Source organism: Engystomops pustulosus, chromosome 8 (assembly GCF_040894005.1).
Source record: "Engystomops pustulosus chromosome 8, aEngPut4.maternal, whole genome shotgun sequence".
NCBI lineage: Eukaryota > Metazoa > Chordata > Amphibia > Anura > Leptodactylidae > Engystomops > Engystomops pustulosus.
This window is the reverse complement of record NC_092418.1, coordinates 100,507,266-100,531,024: the sequence shown is the minus strand read 5'-3', so window position 1 is coordinate 100,531,024 and position 23,759 is coordinate 100,507,266. Positions and strand designations below refer to the sequence as shown.

Genomic DNA, 23,759 nt, shown 5'->3' with positions numbered 1-23,759 from the left:
ATACTGTATATGAGGCTTCTGGTCTGGGGTCTATATACTGTATATGAGGGTTCTGGTCTGGGGTCTGTATACTGTATATGAGGGTTCAGGTCTGGGGTCTGTATACTGTATCCGAGGGTTCTGGTCTGGGGTCTATATACTGTATCCAGGGGTTCTGGTCTGGGGTCTGTATACTGTATACGAGGGTTCTGGTCTGGGGTCTATATACTGTATCCGGGGGTTCTGGTCTGGGGTCTGTATACTGTATATGAGGGTTCTGGTCTGGGGTCTGTATACTGTATATGAGGGTTCTGGTCTGGGGTCTATATACTGTATATGAGGGTTCTGGTCTGTGGTCTATATACTGTATATGAGGGTTCTGGTCTGGGGTCTGTATACTGTATATGAGGGTTCTGGTCTGGGGTCTGTATACTGTATCCGAGGGTTCTGGTCTGGGGTCTATATACTGTATATGAGGGTTTTGGTCTGGGGTCTGTATACTGTATATGAGGGTTCAGGTCTGGGGTCTATATACTGTATATGAGGGTTCTGGTCTGGGGTCTGTATACTGTATCCGAGGGTTCTGGTCTGGAGTCTGTATACTGTATATGAGGCTTCTGGTCTGGGGTCTATATACTGTATATGAGGGTTCTGGTCTGGGGTCTGTATACTGTATATGAGGGTTCAGGTCTGGGGTCTGTATACTGTATCCGAGGGTTCTGGTCTGGGGTCTATATACTGTATCCAGGGGTTCTGGTCTGGGGTCTGTATACTGTATACGAGGGTTCTGGTCTGGGGTCTATATACTGTATCCGGGGGTTCTGGTCTGGGGTCTGTATACTGTATATGAGGGTTCTGGTCTGGGGTCTGTATACTGTATATGAGGGTTCTGGTCTGGGGTCTGTATACTGTATATGGTGGTTCTGGTCTGGGGTCTATATACTGTATCCGAGGGTTCTGGTCTGGGGTCTGTATACTGTATATGAGGGTTCTGGTCTGGGGTCTATATACTGTATATGAGGGTTCTGGTCTGGGGTCTATATACTGTATCCGAGGGTTCTGGTCTGGGGTCTGTATACTGTATATGAGGGTTCTGGTCTGGGGTCTATATACTGTATATGAGGGTTCTGGTCTGGGGTCTGTATACTGTATCCGAGGGTTCTGGTCAGGTGTCTGTATACTGTATCCGAGGGTTCTGGTCTGGGGTCTATATACTGTATATGAGGGTTCTGGTCTGGGGTCTGCATACTGTATTCGAGGGTTCTGGTCTGGGGTCTATATACTGTATATGAGGGTTCTGGTCTGAGGTCTGTATACTGTATCCGAGGGTTCTGGTCTGGGGTCTATATACTGTATATGAGGGTTCTGGTCTGGGGTCTGTATACTGTATCCGAGGGTTCTGGTCTGGGGTCTATATACTGTATAAGAGGGTTCTGGTCTGGGGTCTATATACTGTATCCGAGGGTTCTGGTATGGGGTCTGTATACTGTATATGAGGGTTCTGGTCTGTGGTCTATATACTGTATATGAGGGTTCTGGTCTGGGGTCTATATACTGTATATGAGGGTTCTGGTCTGGGGTCTGTATACTGTATCCGAGGGTTCTGGTCTGGGGTCTGTATACTGTATATGAGGGTTCTGGTCTGGGGTCTGTATACTGTATATGAGGGTTCTGGTCTGTGGTCTGTATACTGTATATGGTGGTTCTGGTCTGGGGTCTGTATACTGTGTATGAGGGTTCTGGTCTGGGGTCTGTATACTGTATATGAGGGTTCTGGTCTGGGGTCTGTATACTGTATATGAGGGTTCTGGTCTGGGGTCTGTATACTGTATATGAGGGTTCTGGTCTGGGGTCTGTATACTGTATCTGAGGGTTCTGGTCTGGGGTCTGTATACTGTATCTGAGGGTTCTGGTCTGGGGTCTGTATACTGTATCCGAGGGTTCTGGTCTGGGGTCTATATACTGTATATGAGGGTTCTGGTCTGGGGTCTATATACTGTATCCGGGGGTTCTGGTCTGGGGTCTATATACTGTAAACGAGGGTTCTGGTCTGGGGTCTATATACTGTATACGAGGGTTCTGGTCTGGGGTCTATATACTGTATATGAGGGTTCTGGTCTGGGGTCTGTATACTGTATATGAGGGTTCTGGTCTGGGGTCTGTATACTGTATCCGAGGGTTCTGGTCTGGGGTCTATATACTGTATATGAGGGTTTTGGTCTGGGGTCTGTATACTGTATATGAGGGTTCAGGTCTGGGGTCTATATACTGTATATGAGGGTTCTGGTCTGGGGTCTGTATACTGTATCCGAGGGTTCTGGTCTGGGGTCTGTATACTGTATATGAGGCTTCTGGTCTGGGGTCTATATACTGTATATGAGGGTTCTGGTCTGGGGTCTGTATACTGTATATGAGGGTTCAGGTCTGGGGTCTGTATACTGTATCCGAGGGTTCTGGTCTGGGGTCTATATACTGTATCCAGGGGTTCTGGTCTGGGGTCTGTATACTGTATACGAGGGTTCTGGTCTGGGGTCTATATACTGTATCCGGGGGTTCTGGTCTGGGGTCTGTATACTGTATATGAGGGTTCTGGTCTGGGGTCTGTATACTGTATATGAGGGTTCTGGTCTGGGGTCTATATACTGTATATGAGGGTTCTGGTCTGTGGTCTATATACTGTATATGAGGGTTCTGGTCTGGGGTCTGTATACTGTATATGAGGGTTCTGGTCTGGGGTCTGTATACTGTATCCGAGGGTTCTGGTCTGGGGTCTATATACTGTATATGAGGGTTTTGGTCTGGGGTCTGTATACTGTATATGAGGGTTCAGGTCTGGGGTCTATATACTGTATATGAGGGTTCTGGTCTGGGGTCTGTATACTGTATCCGAGGGTTCTGGTCTGGAGTCTGTATACTGTATATGAGGCTTCTGGTCTGGGGTCTATATACTGTATATGAGGGTTCTGGTCTGGGGTCTGTATACTGTATATGAGGGTTCAGGTCTGGGGTCTGTATACTGTATCCGAGGGTTCTGGTCTGGGGTCTATATACTGTATCCAGGGGTTCTGGTCTGGGGTCTGTATACTGTATACGAGGGTTCTGGTCTGGGGTCTATATACTGTATCCGGGGGTTCTGGTCTGGGGTCTGTATACTGTATATGAGGGTTCTGGTCTGGGGTCTGTATACTGTATATGAGGGTTCTGGTCTGGGGTCTATATACTGTATATGAGGGTTCTGGTCTGGGGTCTGTATACTGTATATGAGGGTTCTGGTCTGGGGTCTGTATACTGTATATGAGGGTTCTGGTCTGGGGTCTGTATACTGTATATGAGGGTTCTGGTCTGGGGTCTGTATACTGTATATGAGGCTTCTGGTCTGTGGTCTATATACTGTATATGAGGGTTCTGGTCTGGGGTCTGTATACTGTATATGAGGGTTCTGGTCTGGGGTCTGTATACTGTATATGAGGGTTCTGGTCTGGGGTCTGTATACTGTATATGAGGGTTCTGGTCTGGGGTCTGTATATTGTATATGATGAATAAAGGCAGCCATATTGGTCTATTTTCTATCAAGGAAAGCTGAGTGACAGCAAAGACCAAAGATGTCCTGACATATAATCTGTGTGCAGGGTCACTACCAGCTGATCAATAAAACAAACTTAACCTCAAGGATTCTCTTACAGAAACAGACAGAAAAGGAGACAAAGTGACAGATGACCCACCCAATTATGTGGCAGGCACTAAGCCAGACGCGCCCCCCCCCCCCTCAGTCACTGAGCCAGACGCCCCCCCCAGACACTGAGCTAAATGCCCCCCCAGACACTGAGCCGGACTCAACCCCAGACACTAAACCTGATGCTCCCCCCCCCAGCCACTGAGCCAGACGCCCCCCCAGACACAGAGCTAATCCCCCCCCCCCAGACACTGAGCCAGACTCAACCCCAGAAACTAAACCTGATGCTCCCCCCCCCCAGACACTGAGCCAGACGCCCCCCCAGACACAGAGCTAATCCCCCCCCCCAGACACTGAGCTAAACGCCCCCCCCCCAGACACTGAGCCAGACGCCCCCCCAGACACAGAGCTAATCCCCCCCCCAGACACTGAGCTAAACACCCCCCCCCCCCCCCCAGACACTGAGCCAGACACCCCCCCAGACACTGAGCCGGACTCAACCCCAGAAACTAAACCTAATGCTCCCCCCACCAGACACTGAGCCAGAGGGCGCCCTAGACAGTAAGCAGGATGCCCCCACAGACACTAAGCCGGACCCCCCCCCCCCCCCCAGACACTAAGCCAGACTCACCTGCAGACACTGAACCTGACGCCCCCCCCAATCCCTATACCAAGACACTGAGCCAGACGCCCCCCCCCCCAACCCCCATTAGACACTAATCCCGGATCCCCCAAAGCCACTGAGCCGGGCGCCCCCCCCCCCAGACACTTAGCCAGCAGCCCCCACCCCAGACACTGAGCCTGACCAAGCCCCCCATCCCCCAGACACTGAGTTGGACGCTCCGCCCCAGACATTGAGCCGGGCTCCGCCCCAGACATTGAGCCGGGCTCCGCCCCAGACATAGCCTCAGGTACGATTCCAGAGGCTCCTCCTGCGCGCGGCGCTCGCCCTCACCTTGGTTGGGCTTTCACAGTGAAGGCGTTTGTGGAAGGTTTTCCCTCCTGAGTCTCCAGTGTATTCATGACATCATTCAGGTTTTGATGTAGCTGCAAAAAGTAAAGGTAAGAAGATAACATCACTCCAAGCGCACAAGGCTACAGCCTTCTCAGCTCTTCTGTACAGAATGGGACAAGGTGAGCAGAGTCGTCTCAGTATCATTATAGAGAGGGCAGGAGAGTGACAGATGTGATGTACGACTGGAACCAAGATCAGAAAATATATTACATGACTTCCTGGTCCCTGGAGGAGGCGCTATACTCCAAAGATTCTATACAGGAGATTTATCAGAAGTTTCTGAGGTAAAACTGTTCTAGTCGCTCATGGGTACCAATCAGAGCTCAGCTTTCAGTTTTCCACAGCAGTTTATTAAATAAAAGCTGAGCTCTGATTGGTGGCCATGAACAACTAGAAGAATTTGGCTCTGGTGCCCGCTTCCCGAGCTGTGCAGGGGGCGCCGGATCCATGAAAACCCGGCACATGGTACAGACTGCACTGGTTCGGATAAATGTGGGCCAATATTTTTTGGCTAATGAAACCAGGAAACATTCAATGTGCACTTTTGGGGTCACATTTGGGGTCAGGGTCTTACCTTACTCATCTCTTTATGGAAGTTCTCCTCCAGTCCAGCAATACTGTGGAATGTGTTGACATAGAAACCAACACGGCTGAAAATAGATCACAAACATTCAGTCATTTCCCAGATATGGGGATTTACCATCATTATTGATTGACACATGATTGAATTTCTATTCACTTCCAGCATGCAGTGCTGGAAATAGTGAGGGAGTGATACAAAGTATAACAGGAAGCAAAATAGTTCATTAAACGGCAAGTTATATCTCAGCTTCTCATCCCTTTAACATGGGGAGGGGGAGGGATATGCTGTGTGCAGAGGTTGACATGCTGCCCTCCTGTACATACCTATTCCATAATGAAGGAAGCTCCTCCTGTAAGTCAACGTTCATCTCCTCAAACACCTTCTGGGATTTTACGAGCTCTTCCTCGGCCTAAGAAACCAAAATATGAGAACAAGAAGCAACAAGAGACTTGTATTCCCTGCATTATCTGTCTCTGGGCTCCGGGCTGCAGAGCTGTTCTGTTACCTCACTCCTGCAGCTCCTTCTTCCCCTCCCACAGCAGAAATCTCAGCCTGTGATCTGCACTAATGTGTAACACAATAGTATAGCAGTGATCCGTATGATGCCAGATTATAAGAATTTCACTCCTTCTGCAGCTGTTCTTTTCTATGGAGCTGTTACCCCTTGGTTCCTCTTTGCCCCATCTATGGCTTAAGGTTCTATTGTTTTAGAAACTTGTTTTGCATTTTATTTGTTTTGTAACATATATAGACGCTTATGATGCCAATGGGTCAAGCCCATTCCCAAGTATAATGTATCCTGTATGCTGCCTTAATTACATTGTTTATAAACATAAGATATTGTAACCATACAATGATACAATGTAGCAACACACAAATCTACTGCACACCACAGACACATAACTAGCAAGAATGTCAGAGGAGCACAGGACTCACCAACATACATATCCCAGGAGCACAGGACTCACTGACAGCGATATCCCAGGAGCACAGGACTCACTGACAGCGATATCCCAGGAGCACAGAACTCACTGACAATGATATTCCAGGAGCACAGGACTCACTGACAGCGATATCCCAGGAGCACAGGACTCACTTCCAGCGATATCCCAGGACTCACTGACAGCGATATCCCAGGAGTAAAGGACTCACTGACAGGGATATCCCAGGAGCACAGGACTCACTGACAGCGATATCCCAGGAGCACGAGACTCACTGACAGTGATATCCCAGGAGCACAGGACACACTGACAGCGATATCCCAGGAGCACAGGACTCACTGACAGTGATATCCCAGGAGCACAGGACTCACTGATAGTGATATTACAGGAGCACAAGACTCACTGACAGCGATATCCCAGGAGCACAGGACTCAATGACAGCGATATCCCAGGAGCACAGGACTCAATGACAGCGATATCCCAGGAGCACAGGACACACTGACAGCGATATCCCAGGAGCACAGGACTCAATGACAGCGATATCCCAGGAGCACAGGACTCAATGACAGCGATATCCCAGGAGCACAGGACACACTGACAGCGATATCCCAGGAGCACAGGACTCAATGACAGCGATATCCCAGGAGCACAGGACTCAATGACAGCGATATCCCAGATGCACAAGACTCATCTTGTCACCTCACTACCCATTTAATGGGCACAAGATAAAGCTGTCATTATGGACAGGATACAATAGTAATAATGTTTCATCTGCTGTACCCCATAAGAGGGAAGACCAACCAGTGACTGGTCACACCCGTCCTGTATGACTACAACTTCCATCAGTGTCATGTGGCCGGAGATCATGTGACATCCCTCCAGGACAGAACATACAGAGAGCAGAGACCTGAGCTCAGTCTGCAGTGGACATCCCATTATATTTAAAGAAAACTGAAATATTAAAGTTGTATTTTCTCTTAAATTGTAAAATGCAGAAGAATTTGGTTTATTACTGAGGTCATCACCCCGGGCCATGGAGAAGCCTGAGAGAAAACTGCAAGATCTCCCCCGGGACAGATCTGCTGACACACAGTAACGGAAAATGTCAGGACAGCAACAAAATGTAATTGCTGACCCAAATGTGCAGTTCTCTGAAGGCTGAATAGGCTTAGATACAAAGCTTCAGTAGGAAGGCAGGCTTAGATACAGCAGCTCCGCAGACAGTATCATACATGATTGGCCTAGATACGTTGGGTTAGCCGCGGGGGTAGGTTAGTATTGATGGTGGCTACACACTGGTAAAGGCCACTGAGACTGAGCGCAGCTCCGGAGGCACACAGGGATGATCTGCACATGCAGGGTTAGGATTGATCCAGGGAATCACCTGGTTTCGGAGCAGGTTAGTCTGGGCAACCAGATGTGCCTGTATTTTCCCCTGGCACCACTGCGGTGCCGCCTTCTCAAGCAACGAGACGGGCTGCAAGCGATTAACACAAAGAGAGAGACAGAGACAGAAGAAGACACTTCAATATGTGACATTCAGAGAGACAACCAGGAGCAGAGCGCCAGGGTTAGGCCATCCTGTGCGGGCAGCATGCCAAGAGAAAAGCAATTAGATTTCCAGATAGAAAGAATCACTGCTGCAAACACAACCAGAGCTGCGGAGAACAACAAGAGCCATTAGTCACAGGTCATAACTACAGTACAAGTCCCAATATCCCTTTAATTGTGTCAAATCAGTGTTAATTATCATGCACTAGACATAGAGGGAATGTGAGGACTGCACCCGATACTGGGCACATCTATAAATGATACAACGCATTTTATACTCCAATCATAACCAAAGCTGCATTCCTATTACCATAGGAGCACGTCTGTCAGACAGGAGGATGAGACAACAGAAAGTGCCTTGTGTAGATACTGCAATAGAAGGGGTTAATAGAGACACATGGCAGAAAAATTGGCACTGCAGCTTTGGAGGTGACTGGAGTATAAGAGGTGATATGCTGTAATAACTTTATATACCTTATGCTACTATATGGGACAGTTCTCTGCCTTTTGTTAAAGGACCTTTGGGTCTCAGAAGGATGGACTTACCTTGGCAATTTTTGTTTCATCCTTCTTTTTTGCATTTTGTAGAGATTCGAAGTGATGTCTCGCACTGTCATAATCCACCAGCTTCCTCCCTCGCTTTGCAATCCGTGACTGAGAGAAGGGAAAAGAGGAAACATATTCTGATCACTGTATGGAACATGTAAGGAAGAAAGTAGGGAGGAAACATAGAGGAAGGAAGATGGAAACATAATAAAAGGAAGAATGGAAACTAGTAAGTCATGAGAGTATGGAGAGAGACAGAGAGAAGGAAGGAGGAAAGGAAGAAAATACATACAATGGAAGGAAATAAGAAACAAAGGACCTGACGAAAACACCAAAGAATAAAAGATGAATTATAAATGGAGAGACAAAAAAAGAGAGAATGAAAAAGACAAGAGGAGGAAGAGAGAAAGAGAATAGGAGGAATGAAAAGGGTAAAGAAAGACTAAAGAAGAAAAGAAGAAAAAATATCAGGAAGGAAAATGGAGAAGAAAGAAAGGTAATGGGAAATCAGGGTCACAGGCACAAATATAGAAGATGAGAGGAAGGACAAGAGACAAGGAAAGAGAAAGGGGAAGGAGGGAAATTAGGAAAAAGAGGGAATGGGGAGCAAGAAAAGAAAGGATGAACGCAAGAGTGGAAGCAACAAAAGAAGAAAAGAGGACAGGGTCAAGGCAGGAGAATAAAAGATGAAAAGTGCAAAGAATGAGAAAGGAAAGACAAGGAAGAGAGGGGAAAGGAAGAGAAGGATGGGGAAGCAAGAAAAGAAAGGAAGAACAAAGGAGGAATGTAAAAGTGCAAGTGAAGGAAGCTAAAAAGGAAGGAGGAAGTTGTGTAGGGATGAAGAAAAGGAAAAAGCAAGAAAGAGATGATGGAAGGAAGGAGAAAAAGGAAGGTAAAGAAGGAAGAAGCTAGAGAGGGGAAAGAGGGGAGGACAAAGGTAGTAATGTTATTCCTTAGATGTTATTACAGCAGGAACACTTCTTTTCTTATCAGAATTCTCAAAAGTGAAGAATCCCAGGGGGTCTCCAGCAGCGGCAGACGGTGACCACGTCTACACCTGACGCCGCTGGTGCATTATATACTCTGATATCTCGCACTGGCCACTTACCTTGATATCAGGGAACTGGCCAAGGTAGGTGTCCATGGTGAGGAGGGCCTGGTCCACCAGCTTCTGGTGATAATCCGTCCACAACAGGTCATTGTTCTATCAAAGAAATATTAGTTATTAGTTATTACATTATCAACATCGGTCTATTCCTCTCTGTTATCAGCCCTTTCAGTCAGACTATTACTATTTTCATGGAGATGAATCATGATGCCTTCTGTAAGTGTCATATCTACAGAAGTGAGGAGCTTAACCTCTTCTCCCCAGATCTTCTAGAGGGTGATTGGTCAAATCTCTGCATTTTACCCACATAACATGTTTGTTTTCATGTCTTCACTAACGGGTCACATACTAAATATTAATGTACCAAAGCGAAGGCAACATCAACATCACATGTGAGAGATTAGATACAGCAGCGGACGAAAACACAGACATTCACAATAAATTTTGATGATGGTGGTAGATTTCAGTCAATAACAACAACATGGGGGTCATTTACTAAGGGCCCGATTCGCGTTTTTACAGCGGATTACCCGAATTTTTCAGTTTTGCGCCGATTTTCCCTGTATTGCTCCGGGATTTTGGAGTGCGAAATCAGATTGTGTCGCATCGGCGCCGGCATGTACACGACGGAAATTGGGGGGCGTGGGCATACCAAATCCCGACAGATTCGGAAAAACCGCCGCATTTAAAAAAAAAAAAAAGTGTCGCTGGACACGCGCTTACCTTCACTCGGCACGGCTTGGTGAACTTCAGTGCATTCAGCACAGCAGCGACACCTGGTGGACGTCGGAGGAACTGCCTTAATAAATCGCCGGAAGACCCGAATCCACCGCAGAGAACGCGCCGCTGGATCGCGAATGGACCGGGTAAGTAAATCTGCCCCATTTTTTGTGATACTCTAGAATGTGCAGCGCTTTTTCCGAATCCGTCGGGTTTTCCTACAGCAAGGCCCCCGATTTCTGTCGCGTGCATGCCGGCGCCGATGCGACACAATCGGATCGCGTGCGCCCAATACAGGGAAAATCGGTGCAAAACTGAAAAAATTCGGGTAACCCGCCGAATCGGGCCCTTAGTAAATGACCCCCAATGGGTTCAAGTGTGCAGGGCCAATAAAATGTATCACAGGATAAGATACTAGCTCAGGAAAAAGTAGAACACAAAAAGTGTAGATACACAGTTCAGCAGGCAGTACCACACATGATAGGATTAGATACACAGCTCAGCAGACAGTATCACACAGGATAGGATTAGATACACAGCTCAGCAGACAGTATCACACAGGATAGGATTAGATACACAGCTCTGCAGACAGTATCACACAGGATGGATTAGATACACAGCTCAGCAGACAGTATCACACAGGATAGGATTAGATACACAGCTCAGCAGACACACATGAAGAGTTAAATAAGGTCAAACACACAACATAGAATACAATGTGATTAGATAATAAGACGAGCTTAGATACACCCGTCTGGAGATAATCTCCTACTGCAGTTGTGTCTTTCAAAATATTTTACAGCTACAATTACACAGATTGCTGGATACACGCGTCGCCCTGAAGCTAACAGATAACGTAATCGCTGCAGACCCGGGGCTGAATGATTAAAAGAAAGGCTCTGAAATGATTCTATGGTTTCAGTCACTGAGTGTAAATGTAGAGAATAGCAATAAATACAGGAAGTGGAAAGTCAAGCAAAATACAACAAACACAACATAAAAATATCCATAAAAACCTCAAACAATCTGAAAAATAAGCAAACTGAAAATAAATGCAGAACAGGCAGAAGAAAAGAAGAAGAATAACAGAAGAGAGGAATAGAAGAGAGAAGAGTAAAGGAAAAAAGAGAAAAGGAAGAGAGAAAAGAACGAAAGTGGAAGATGAGAAGAAGAATGAGAGGAAGAGTGGAGGAACAAGAAAGGAAGAGAGAAGGAAGTAAAGAGGAGAAAGCAAGGAGAAAAGGAGAGGACAGTGAGAGAGGAAAGTAAGAGTAGAAGTAAAAGGAGAAAGTGGAGAGGAAGAGGAAAAGAAGGATAGAAAAGAGGATGAGAAGAAGAGAAAAAAGAGGAAGAGAAGAAGGGTAAAATAAGACGAAAGAAAAAAGAAAAGCAAGAGAAGAAGTGAAAGGAGAACGTGGACAGGAAGAAGATGTGAAGAGGGAGAGAAGATGAACAGAAAAATAAGAAAAAAGCGAAAAGAGGGAAATGAAGAGAAGAAGGATACAAGAGAAAAATAAGAAGGGAATACCATAAGAAAATGGTGAGAGGAAGAGAAGAGGATAGAAGAAGAAAAGATAAAGAGGAGAGGAGAGGAATTGGAAGGGAAGAGAAAAATGTAAAGTAAAGAAAGAAAATAAAGAAGGAAAGTGTAGGAATAAGAGAGGAGAGAGGAAAGGAAAGAAGAAAAAGGAAAAGAAAAACAGGAGAGAGGAAAGGAAAGAAGAGAAGAATAGAAAAAAAGAGAAAAAGAAGAGAGGAAAGGAAGAGAAGAATTCAAAAAAGTAGAAGAGGGGAGGAAACAGTGAGAGTAGAAAAGAGCTGAGTAAAAATTTAAGAAGATAAAGGAGAAAGAGGAGAGGAAGACACAAAAGAAAACAAGGGAAGGGGAGAAAGAAGAATGAGAGGACATAGGAAGAGGAGAGCAGAAGACGTGTGGCCCTCACCTCTGCAATCCTGTTCATGTCGTCTCTCCCGGGCCACTCCGGCTCATAGATGTCCTGCAGACATTCTGTCAGTTTCTTGGAGGCCTCGTGCATCGCTGCAAGACAAAGAATTTATTATCTGCAGGATCTTCCCAGTAACGTGAAGGAAGATCCCAGACGTCTGTTCTGTCCATGACAGGTAGGGATCACAGCGGATCAACCCTCTCCCGACTTTAATGTCATGGCCAATGATGTCAGGTCACTGGGGTCACACAGTTCATCAGGGGGAACGCTCTATCGGGTCACCTTGTAATAAGAGGTTGAGGGACCTCTGGCCTATTGTACTCTAATATGACAGTAGAGAATAGGAACCAGAATGGCCCAACTGGGTGCTGCCGGTGTCTCCCTCAGTGGGATGATCTTCCCTGCTCAGTAGCACCACCTATCGTGCCGGGACATCCTCGCAACCTGTCCCTGTCCAGCTATTTCGCATAACACTAAATCAGTTTTCCCTTATACAGATGCAGAGGTCCATATAGATGTGACCAATCTACATACAACCCGATAGGGACCAAACATCACTGAAAAACAGTCTTACTGTCTTGAGGACCTGCAGACTAGGACCATGAGATCCAAATGTCCTGCACTAGGAAGCAATTACATATAATACTACTGTCTGGCCACAAGGTGGCACCACAGCAATGGGAGTCTATAGATAATGAAATGTATAGAGGTCAATAAGATATAAACTATAACAATCTGAAACATAAATATATAAGGATAAATGTATCAAATAACAGAAGCTACAGATGTATCAGCAAACCACAAACATACAACACAGGCCTAAAGACCATCCTACACATGTCCAGTTATACAAACATCTTAAAGGAATTTTCCACTCTGGATAAGAAAGCAAAGCCAAAAATAACCCCCTGCCCTGGTCAAGGACACAAAACGTATTCCTATGCCCACAGAGGTTTTTACAGTGAGTGCTGAGATCTAGATCCAGTTTCACCACCTACGTGCGATAGAAAATAGGAAGGATCCAGTTACTTGTAACTAATGCAGAGCAAGCAGCGAACATAATGTCCGTGGGTCATCGGATCGTGACAGTGTGTCAGGACAATGGGGAAAGTGGCTGAAAAGTGACATCCCTTCCTCCGCTCATCAGGGGGCGACATAGAGCTCAGATAGATTCACATGGATTGAGGATTACAGTAAAATGGGTTTTATGGACACGGGGGACAATTTTTGATACTGATGACCGATCCTTGCAACAGGTCATCAATATCTTATTCCTGGAGTCAGACATCTAGTTCCCAGTCGAGGAATCTGAACTATGAACCTCATATCCTTGGGCTGTGTGTTCAGATTACTAAAGGACCACCTATAAAAGCATTATGACTAGAGATGAGCGAGCACTAAAATGCTCGGGTACTCGTTATTCGAGACGAACTTTTCCCGATGCTCGAGTGCTCGTTTCGAGTAACGAGCCCCATTGAAGTCAATGGGAGACTCGAGCATTTTTCAAGGGGACCAAGGCTCTGCACAGGGAAGCTTGGCCAAACACCTGGGAACCTCAGAAAAGGATGGAAACACCACGGAAATGGACAGGAAACAGCAGGGGCAGCATGCATGGATGCCTCTGAGGCTGCTTAATCGCACCATTATGCCAAAATTATGGGCAACAGCATGGCCATGACAGAGTGACAGAATGAGGCTAGATAGCATCTAAAACATCCAATAATTGACCCTGACACTATAGAGGACGGCATGCAGAGGCAGCGGCAGCAGCGGCAGGCTAGAGAGTCTCATGGCGACATACCCTAAATGGACTCAGGCTTCAAACCAATGGGTGGCAGAGAGGAACCAAAGGAGGTGAGCAAGAAGCGCTCAAATAATATCGGTACATGATAAAAGTTTGCCAGTATATTTTGTGGATTACACAGCAGGGTGGCGACAAAGTTAACATGGAAGCCATGAAAACAACCCAAAATTCTGCCTGACACAGCACGTTTGATAAGGGGACCATGTATGGAGGCAGTGAACTAGTAGTAGATTAAAGGTGCTGCAGTTAAAACTATGTTAGTTGGATCTTGGCATGGAGCTGGCGCTCCGCTGCCAGGCGAGCTTTCGCCAATCCAAGCCCCTGTCTCTAGGCTACTCCCCAAACAGCACTTCTAAGAACCTTTTGTATAAGATCAAGTGTAGTAGCGTTCTTATAAGTTTAGGATATGCCGGGTGAGGGGAATGTAAACAGATGCGCAAGAAGCGCTGAAATAATATCGGTAAATGATAAAAGTTTGCAAGTATATTTTGTGGATTACACAGCAGGGTGGCGACAAAGTTAACAAGTTTGATGTGGAATGCCCTGTAATAGCTCTTGGGCGGTGTGCCTTTTATCGCCTAGGCTCAGCAGTTTGAGCACCGCCTGCTGTCGCTTAGCGACGGCACTGCTGCTGTGCCTAGAGCTACCGACTGATGGCGCCATGCCCACGGATGGTAATTCGGAGGAGGAGGAGGTGGAGGAGGGTTGGGAGGAGGTATAGTAGGCCTTTGAGACCTGGACCGAGGTAGGCCCCGCAATTCTCTGCGTCGGCAGTATATGACCAGCCCCAGGGTCAGACTCGGTCCCAGCCTGCACCAAGTTAAGTGTAGTAGCGTTCTTATAAGTTTGGGATATGGCGGGTGAGGGGAATGTAAACAGATGCGCAAGAAGCGGCTGATGCGCATGGAGCTGGCGCTCCGCTGCCAGGCGAGCTTTCGCCAATCCAAGCCCCTGTCTCTAGGCTACTCCCCAAACAGCACTTCTAAGAACCTTTTGTATAAGATCAAGTGTAGTAGCGTTCTTATAAGTTTAGGATATGCCGGGTGAGGGGAATGTAAACAGATGCGCAAGAAGCGCTGAAATAATATTGGTAAATGATAAAAGTTTGCCAGTATATTTTGTGGATAACACAGCAGGGTGGCGACAAAGTTAACAACTTTGATGTGGAATCCATGAAAACAACCCAAATTTCTGCCTGACACACCTCGTTTGATAAAGGGACGATGTATGGAGGCAGCTATATGGACGACTTTTGGAGGTAGCAATGGAGACAACGTGTGGAGGCTGCTATGGAGACAATTTAATTTGGATAGTGCCTGTATGTGGCAGTCCCAAAAATTTTTCAAACCAGAGGAGCAGGTAGGTGGCCCTCCAGTAAAATGGAATAGATTGAGTGCCTGTATGTGGCAGTCCAAAAAAATTTTCAAACCAGAGGAGCAGGTAGGTGGCCCTCCAGAAAAATTGAATAGATTGAGTGCCTGTATGTGGCACTCCCAAAAACTGTTTAAAACAGAGGACCGGGTAGGTGGCCCTCCAGAAAAATTAAATGCATAAAGTACTATAGCTAGAGCCAGTGGGCCCTGTCAAAAAATAGCCAGTTTCCTCTGCTTTACTGTACAAAGAGGAGGAGAAGGAGGAAAATGAGGAGGAGGAGGAGTGGATCAATTATTCAGGTTGAGCTTCCTTCACCTGGTGGAGATTGGAAATTATGAGAAATCCAGGCTTTATTCATCTTAATAAGCGTCAGCCTGTCAGCGCTGTCAGTCGACAGGCGTGTACGCTTATCGGTGATGATGCCACCAGCTGCACTGAAAACCCGCTCGGACAACACGCTAGCGGCAGGGCAGGCAAGAACCTCCAAGGCGTACAGCGCCAGTTCGTGCCACATGTCCAGCTTTGAAACCCAGTAGTTGTAGGGAGCCGTGTGATCATTTAGGACGATGGTATGGTCAGCTACGTACTCCCTCACCATCTTTCTGTAAAGATCAGCCCTACTCTGCCGAGACTGGGGACAGGTGACAGTGTCTTGCTGGGGTGACATAAAGCTGGCAAAAGCCTTGTAAAGCGTACCCTTGCCAGTGCTGGACAAGCTGCCTGCTCGCCTACTCTCCCTCGCTACTTGTCCCGCAGAACTACGCACTCTGCCGCTAGCGCTGTCAGAAGGGAAATACTGGGGGTCATTTATTAAGGGCCCGATTCGCGTTTTCCCGACGTGTTACCCGAATATTTCCGTTTTGCGCCGCTTGTACTTAAATTGCCCCGGGATTTTGGCGCACGCGATCGGATTGTGGCGCATCGGCGCTGGCATGCGCGCGACGGAAATCGGGGGGCGTGGCCGAACGAAAACCCGACGTATTCGGAAAAACCGCCGCATTTAAAAACCGAAAATGTGTCGCATAAGGACCGCTTACCTTCACCTGGTCCAGCTCGGTGCATTCCGGCGCGATGAGTTTACTTTCAGCGCAGCAGCGCCACCTGGTGGACGGCGGAAGAACTACCTTATTAAATCCCGGCCGGACCCGAATCCAGAGCGGAGAAGCCGCCGCTGGAACGCGAATGGACCGGGTAAGTAAATTTGCCCCACTGTTTCAGCTTGTGCACCAGGGCCTGCTGGTATTCATGCATTCTCACACTCCTTTCCTCTGCAGGGATGAGAGTGGAAAGATTTTGCTTGTACCGTGGGTCCAGGAGAGTGAACACCCAGTAATCGGTGCTGGAATAAATTCTTTGAACGCGAGGGTCACGGGATAGGCAGCCTAGCATGAAATCTGCCATATGCGCCAGAGTCCTAACGCGCAAGAATTCACTCCCCTCACTGGCCTGACTGTCCATTTCCTCCTCCTCCAACTCCTCCAACTCCTCTTCTTCTGCCCATACACGCTGAACAGTGAAGGACTCAACAATGGTCCCCTCTTGTGTCTCGCCAACATTCTCCTCCTCTTCCTCCTCATCCTCCTCCACCTCCACCTCCTCCGATATGCTCTGAGAAACAGACCTAAGGGTGCTTTGGCTATCAACAAGGGAATCTTCTTCCCCCGTCTCTTGTGACGAGCGCAAAGCTTCCGACTTCATGCTGATCAAAGAGTTTTTCAACAGGCCAAGCAGCGGGATGGTGAGGCTGATGATGGCGGCATCGCCACTGACCATCTGTGTTGACTCCTCAAAGTTACTCAGCACCTGACAGATATCAGACATCCACGTCCACTCCTCATTGTAGACTTGAGGAAGCTGACTGACCTGACTACCAGTTCTGGTGGAAGTTGACATCTGGCAGTCTACAATCGCTCGGCGCTGCTGGTAAACTCTGGATAACATGGTCAGTGTTGAATTCCACCTCGTGGGCACGTCGCACAACAGTCGGTGAGCGGGCAGTTGGAGGCGGCGCTGCGCTGCCCTGAGAGTGGCAGCATCTGTGCTGGACTTCCTGAAATGCGCACAGATGCGGCGCACCTTCGTGAGCAAATCAGACAGATTGGGGTATGTCTTGAGGAAACGCTGAACTATCAGATTTAACACATGGGCCAGGCATGGCACATGTGTCAGTCTGCCGAGTTGCAGAGCCGCCACCAGGTTACGGCCGTTGTCACACACAACCATGCCTGGCTTCAGGTTCAGCGGTGCCAGCCACAGATCAGTCTGCGCCGTGATGCCCTGTAATTGCTCTTGGGCGGTGTGCCTTTTATCGCCTAGGCTCAGCAGTTTGAGCACCGCCTGCTGTCGCTCAGCGACGGCACTGCTGCTGTGCCTAGAGCTACCGACTGATGGCGCCGTGCCCACGGATGGTAGTTCAAAGGAGGAGGTGGAGGAGGGGTGGGAGGAGGAGGAGGCATAGTAGGCCTGAAACACCTGGACCGAGGTAGGCCCCGCAATCCTCGGCGTCGGCAGTATATGACCAGCCGCAGGGTCAGACTCGCTCCCAGCCTCCACCAAGTTAACCCAATGTGCCGTCAGCGATATATAGTGGCCCTGCCCGGCAGCACTCGTCCACGTGTCCGTGGTCAGGTGGACCTTGTCAGAAACGGCGTTGGTCAGGGCACGGATGATGTTGTCTGACACGTGCTGGTGCAGGGCTGGGACGGCACATCGGGAAAAGTAGTGGCGGCTGGGGACCGAATACCGAGGGGCGGCCGCCGCCATGAGGTTGCGAAAGGCCTCGGTCTCTACTAGCCTATAGGGCAGCATCTCCAGGCTAAGCAATCTGGAGATGTGCACATTAAGGGCTTGGGCGTGCGGGTGGGTTGCACTATATTTGCGTTTCCGCTCCAGCGTCTGGGGTATGGAGAGCTGAACGCTGGTGGATGCTGTGGAGGATCGTGGAGGCGACGATGGGGTTTTTGTGGCAGGGTCCTGGGCAGGGGGCTGACTATCAGCTGACACAGGGGAAGGAGCAGTGGTGTGCACGGCCGGAGGTGAACGGGCTTGTTGCCACTGAGTGGGGTGTTTAGCATTCATATGCCTGCGCATACTGGTGGTAGTTAAGCTAGTAGTGGTGGAACCCCTGCTGAGCCTGGTTTGGCAAATGTTGCACACCACAGTCCGTCGGTCATCCGGTGTTTCCTTAAAGAACCTCCAGACTTCTGAAGATCTAGCCCTCGCCGCAAGAGCCCTCGCCACGGGAGCTTCACTAGTTGACACATTTGGCGCTGATGCACCAGCTCTGGCCCTGCCTCTCCGTCTGGCCCCACCACTGCCTCTTCCAACCTGTTCTGGTCGAGGACTCTCCTCCGTCTCAGAAGCACTGTGTTCACCCGGCCTCTCAACCCAGCTTGGGTCTGTCACCTCATCATCCTCCGATCCCTCAGTCTGCTCCCCCCTCGGACTTCCTGCCCTGACAACAACTTCCCCACTGTCTGACAACCGTGTCTCCTCATCGTCGGACACCTCTTTAGACACTTCTTCCACTACGTCAAGAAGGTCATCATCACCCACAGACTGCGACTGGTGGAAAACCTGGGCATCGGAAAATTGCTCATCAGCAACCGGACAAGTGGTTTGTGACTGTGGGAAGGGTCCAGAAAACAGTTCCTCAGAGTATGCCGGTTCAAATGCCAAATTTTCCTGGGAGGGGGCAGACTGGGGGGGAGGAGGCTGAGGTGCAGGAGCTGGAGGAGTGGCGATTTCGGTGACATGGGTGGACTGCGTGGAAGACTGACTGGTGGACAAATTGCTCGAAGCATTGTCAGCAATCCACGACATCACCTGTTCGCACTGTTCTGGCCTCAACAGTGCTCTACCACGAGTCCCAGTAACTTCAGACATGAACCTAGGGAGTGTAGCTCTGCGGCGTTCCCCTGCTCCCTCATAAGCAGGTGGTGTCTCACCCTGGCCAGGACCACGGCCTCTGACCCCTGCAGTAGTTGGACGCCCACGTCCCCGCCCTCGTCCTCTACCCCTAGCCCTCGGGTTAAACATTTTTAAAATGAGAGTTATAGCTTTAATTTTTTTTTTACTTTTTTTTGTGTTTTTTTTTTTTTTGTGTTTTTGAGTTTTTAAAACCAAACGATGCTATCCTATTGCTATGGCTATTTTCTAGCCAAGTATGAAAGCACACTACTATGCCAGATGAGATGACGCTGAGTTATTAAACAAAATAAACGTAAAATAAAAAAGGACAAATGGCAGACTGTGCCTAATTGAAATCCAACCCCTACTAAATTTTCCCACTTCGGTCTTTGCAATGGATATGTGCGTCACTAAGCGCAAAACACAGCGGTCGCAAGTCTCACTACAAATTGCTCACAATTTGCTAGTAGATGCACTGCAGCAAGTACAGCCACCAGCAGATCAACCAGAAATCAAATATATAACGCTACTGTAGGCGTAAGTAAGCCGTTTGGATTCTCCTATGGCTATTTTCTAGCCAAGTATGAAAGCACACTACTATGCCAGATGAGATGACACTGAGTTATTAAACAAAATAAACGTAAAATAAAAAATGGCAGACTGTGCCTAATTGAAATCCAACCCCTACTAAATTTTCCCACTTTGGTGTTTGAGGTGGATATGTGTGCCACTAAGAGCTAAACACAACGGTAGCAAGTCCCCCTGCTAATTCCTCACAAAATGGTACTAGATGCAAATAAAAAAAAAAAAAAGTAGAACGTTATTGTAGCCCTAAGAAGGGCTGTTGGGTTCTTGGAGAATCACTCCTGCCTAACAGTAAGCTAATAGAACACCCTAACGCTTTCCCTGACCAGCAGCAGCTCTCTCCCTAGCGGCATCCAGACACAGAATGATCCGAGCAGCGCGGGCAGCGGCTAGTCTATCCCAGGGTCACCTGATCTGGCCAGCCAACCACTGCTATCGACGTGTAAGGGTACCACGTCATGCTGGGTGGAGTGCAGAGTCTCCTGGCTTGTGATTGGCTCTGTTTCTGGCCGCCAAAAAGCAAAACGGCGGGAGCTGCCATTTTCTCGAGCGGGCGAAGTATTCGTCCGAGCAACGAGCAGTTTCGAGAACGCTAATGCTCGAACGAGCATCAAGCTCGGACGAGCATGTTCGCTCATCTCTAATTATGACCCTTTGATTCTGCTAATTTTGGCTAAGCCCCCCAGCAATTGTACATTGAAATTCCTTACTAAGAAACCCCTTTAACATTAGTTTTATCACCTATTAATACTTGGACTCCTGAGCAGTTGCTGTTGACGGATCTAATATTCTATCATATTTCTCATCTCTGGGCACTGGGTTGGATCTGGTATTCTGACCGCTATCACACGGACCTCCCTCCTGCTAGTGACCCCTGGGGCATAGGATATACATACATATCCATTCCAGCGCCTGATGTAATGACTATCTGCCTGGGACCCCCCCCCCCCCCCCTTCCCGGCACCTGCTTCATCCTAGTAAACAGAGAGTTTCCATGAGATCATCAGTAATTATCTCTGATGAGGTGGAGATGTGAATAACAGGACAATAATAGAGGGTGTCGATGGCATAGGGGGAGACACCATCTGATACAGACAGCGGAGTGGGGTACTTTCAGAGTTTACTACTTTCACAGGGTCAGAAATGCCATAAAAGACCAAATCTATTACCAGTATCTATCCGCAAAATACCAGCTGCCACCGCTGAGGCCCCATCCTCTTGGCACAGTTATCTGCTGTAGCTGAAGACTATAGCATGAAGGGTCAGGATTAGGATTAGGAGCAACGTCATGAGATGAATTGTGAGAGCAAAGACTGTCCTCCTCCTCCTCCAGAGCCCTAAGACCTCCTCTTGCAGACCCTTCTGTCCTCCTCCTCCTCCAGAGCCCTAAGACCTCCTCTTGCAGACCCTTCTGTCCTCCTCCTCGAGACCTCTCTGACATCCTCTTCCAGACCCCTCTGACCTGCTCCTCCAAAATCCTCTGTCCTCCTCCAGACCCCTCTATCCTCCTCCTCCAGACTCCTCTGTCCTCCTCCTCCTCCAGACTCCTCTGTCCTCCTCCTCCTCCAGACTCCCCTGTCCTCCTCCTCATCCAGACCCCACTATCCCCCCCCTCCAGCGCCCTGTGTCTTCCTCCTCCAGACTCCTCTGTCCTCCTCCTCCTCCAGACCCATCTGTCCTCCTCCTCCAGACCCCCATGTCCTCCTCCTCCAGACTCCTCTGTCTTCCTTCTCCAGACCCCACTATCCTCTCCAGCCCCCTATATCCTCCTCCTCCAGACCCCACTATCCTCCTCCTCCAGCTCCCTATGTCCTCCTCCTCCAGACCCCACTATCCTCCTCCTCCAGCTCCCTATGTCCTCCTCCTCCAGACTCCCCTGTCCTCCTCCTCCAGACTCCCCTGTCCTCCTCCTCCAAAATCCTTTGTCCTCCCCCTCCTCCAGATCAGTCTTTTCTTCTACTCCTCCAGACCCCTCTGTCCTCCTTCAGATCCCTCTGTCCTCCTTCTCCAAAATCCTCTGTCCTCCTCCAGATCAGTCTGTCCTTCTACTCCTCCAGACTCCACTGTGCTCTTCCTCCTCCAGACCCCTCTGTCCTCCTCCAGACCTCTCTGCCCTCCTCCTCCAGACCCCTCTGCCCTCCCCCAGACCTCTCTGCCCTCCTCCTCCATACCTCTCTGCCCTCCTCCTCCATACCTCTCTGCCCTCCTCCTCCAGACCTCTCTGCCCTCCTCCTCCAGACCCCTCTGTCCTCCCCCAGACCTCTCTGCCCTCCTCCTCCAGACCTCTCTGCCCTCCTCCTCCAGACCTCTCTGCCCTCCTCCTCCAGACCTCTCTGCCCTCCTCCTCCATACCTCTCTGCCCTCCTCCTCCAGACCTCTCTGCCCTCCTCCTCCAGACCCCTCTGTCCTCCCCCAGACCTCTCTGCCCTCCTCCTCCATACCTCTCTGCCCTCCTCCTCCAGACCCCTCTGTCCTCCCCCAGACCTCTCTGCCCTCCTCCCCCAGACCTCTCTGCCCTCCTCCTCCAGACCCCTCTGTCCTCCCCCAGACCTCTCTGCCCTCCTCCCCCAGACCTCTCTGCCCTCCTCCTCCATACCTCTCTGCCCTCCTCCTCCAGACCCCTCTGCCCTCCCCCAGACCTCTCTGCCCTCCTCCTCCATACCTCTCTGCCCTCCTCCTCCATACCTCTCTGCCCTCCTCCTCCAGACCCCTCTGTCCTCCCCCAGACCTCTCTGCCCTCCTCCTCCATACCTCTCTGCCCTCCTCCTCCAGACCCCTCTGTCCTCTCCTGCACAGAGCTTATTATATAAAGTATTATATATGTATATATATTTCTCTATAAATGCAGATCTGCTGTACTATATTACCCTCCCCCATACCAATGGATAACCCATAATGTGTCTGGGAAAGCTGGGGACAAGCCTTTTGGGTAATATCTATTGCCCAGAATCTTGATCTTTGTTTTGCAGACATGATGGGGGTCATTTTCTTATTAACATAACGATAAAAGGCAAAGCCACATTTCTCCATCTGCAAGGAATTACTCACCTTTTACTGAGGCCAGATATGTCCTGAGATCCTTCTGAAGTTTGCTGCCTTCTGTCTGTGAAATAAGAGGCAGAGGGGAGGGTCATTATATACAATCAATAATTATGTTTCTAAAACAGACTGAAACTGTAACAATGTATCTATGGCACAAGTGATGCCCCTGACCACCAGTGCCCCCATGGGTGAGCGGCGAGGGACATCAGTTATAAACATAGCTAAATCCCTAAGCAGATATGTAGGTTATTATACAGAACTCACAATCTTCTGCGTAGCTATAGATTCAATTGATAAGATTCTGCCTGTAGCCACCACAAGGGGGAGCACTGTGTTATTGCTGGGGACAGACAGTCACAATATTCCCACACAATGAATACATTCAAATGTATGGTTAAAAAAAAACTCCTTTATATGATGAACGGGGGTTCCACCAATTTTATACCCACAGATAAGGATCAGATCATTTGACTTTACCAAAGGATCCTTTAAGAAAGAAATCAAAAGAACATTTTAGCCCATAAGGCGGATTTGCTCATGTTATTCTCCCTTAGGGTCTATATTTAGGATACATGGGTGGATGTCACCTGTTATTATACCCCTACCCAAGCTGCAGCAAATTAATAGGAACATGTCACCAGAAGTTTTGACCTTTGCAATCAGTAGAATTTGGAATCCAGAAAGCCGCTGGTTAATAATGATTATATAGTAGAACGTTGTGTCATCCATCTGTGGGGGAGTTACATATGTTTTCTATCTGTTGCTCAGCTCTGAAGGGGCCCACGATCCAAACACTATGCAATCATAATGCAGCTCCCTGGATGGGGTGGGGGTCTCCTCGCTATGGCTGCAGACCACCACTGGACAGGAGTCAGGCATTTCATGTGATTTGCATTGTTTTCTTGTTATTTGCTTTTGTCTTAGTATAATGAGGGGGCAGCGGAGGCATCTTGTATCCATCCTCAATAACAATGACTCAGCCG

At 48.6% G+C, this 23,759-nt stretch overlaps 1 protein-coding gene across 10 annotated transcripts in view; it reads right to left on the bottom strand.

Moving 5' to 3' along the window:
• BIN1 (bridging integrator 1) overlaps window positions 1-23,759 on the bottom strand; it is a 98,755-nt gene that overhangs the window by 34,846 nt on the left and 40,150 nt on the right. For 8 of the 10 annotated variants that reach the window (XM_072122015.1, XM_072122012.1, XM_072122017.1 and 5 more), the window contains exons 3-10: window positions 22,783-22,837; window positions 12,060-12,154; window positions 9,397-9,492; window positions 8,289-8,396; window positions 7,576-7,668; window positions 5,574-5,659; window positions 5,242-5,317; window positions 4,608-4,699 (exon numbers count right to left, since the gene is read on the bottom strand). In XM_072122015.1, coding sequence (XP_071978116.1) covers window positions 4,608-4,699; window positions 5,242-5,317; window positions 5,574-5,659; window positions 7,576-7,668; window positions 8,289-8,396; window positions 9,397-9,492; window positions 12,060-12,154; window positions 22,783-22,837 — 701 coding nt within the window. The remainder of the gene's footprint in view (window positions 1-4,607; window positions 4,700-5,241; window positions 5,318-5,573; window positions 5,660-7,575; window positions 7,669-8,288; window positions 8,397-9,396; window positions 9,493-12,059; window positions 12,155-22,782; window positions 22,838-23,759) is intronic. The other 2 variants (XM_072122014.1, XM_072122019.1) reach the window with 1 other exon arrangement.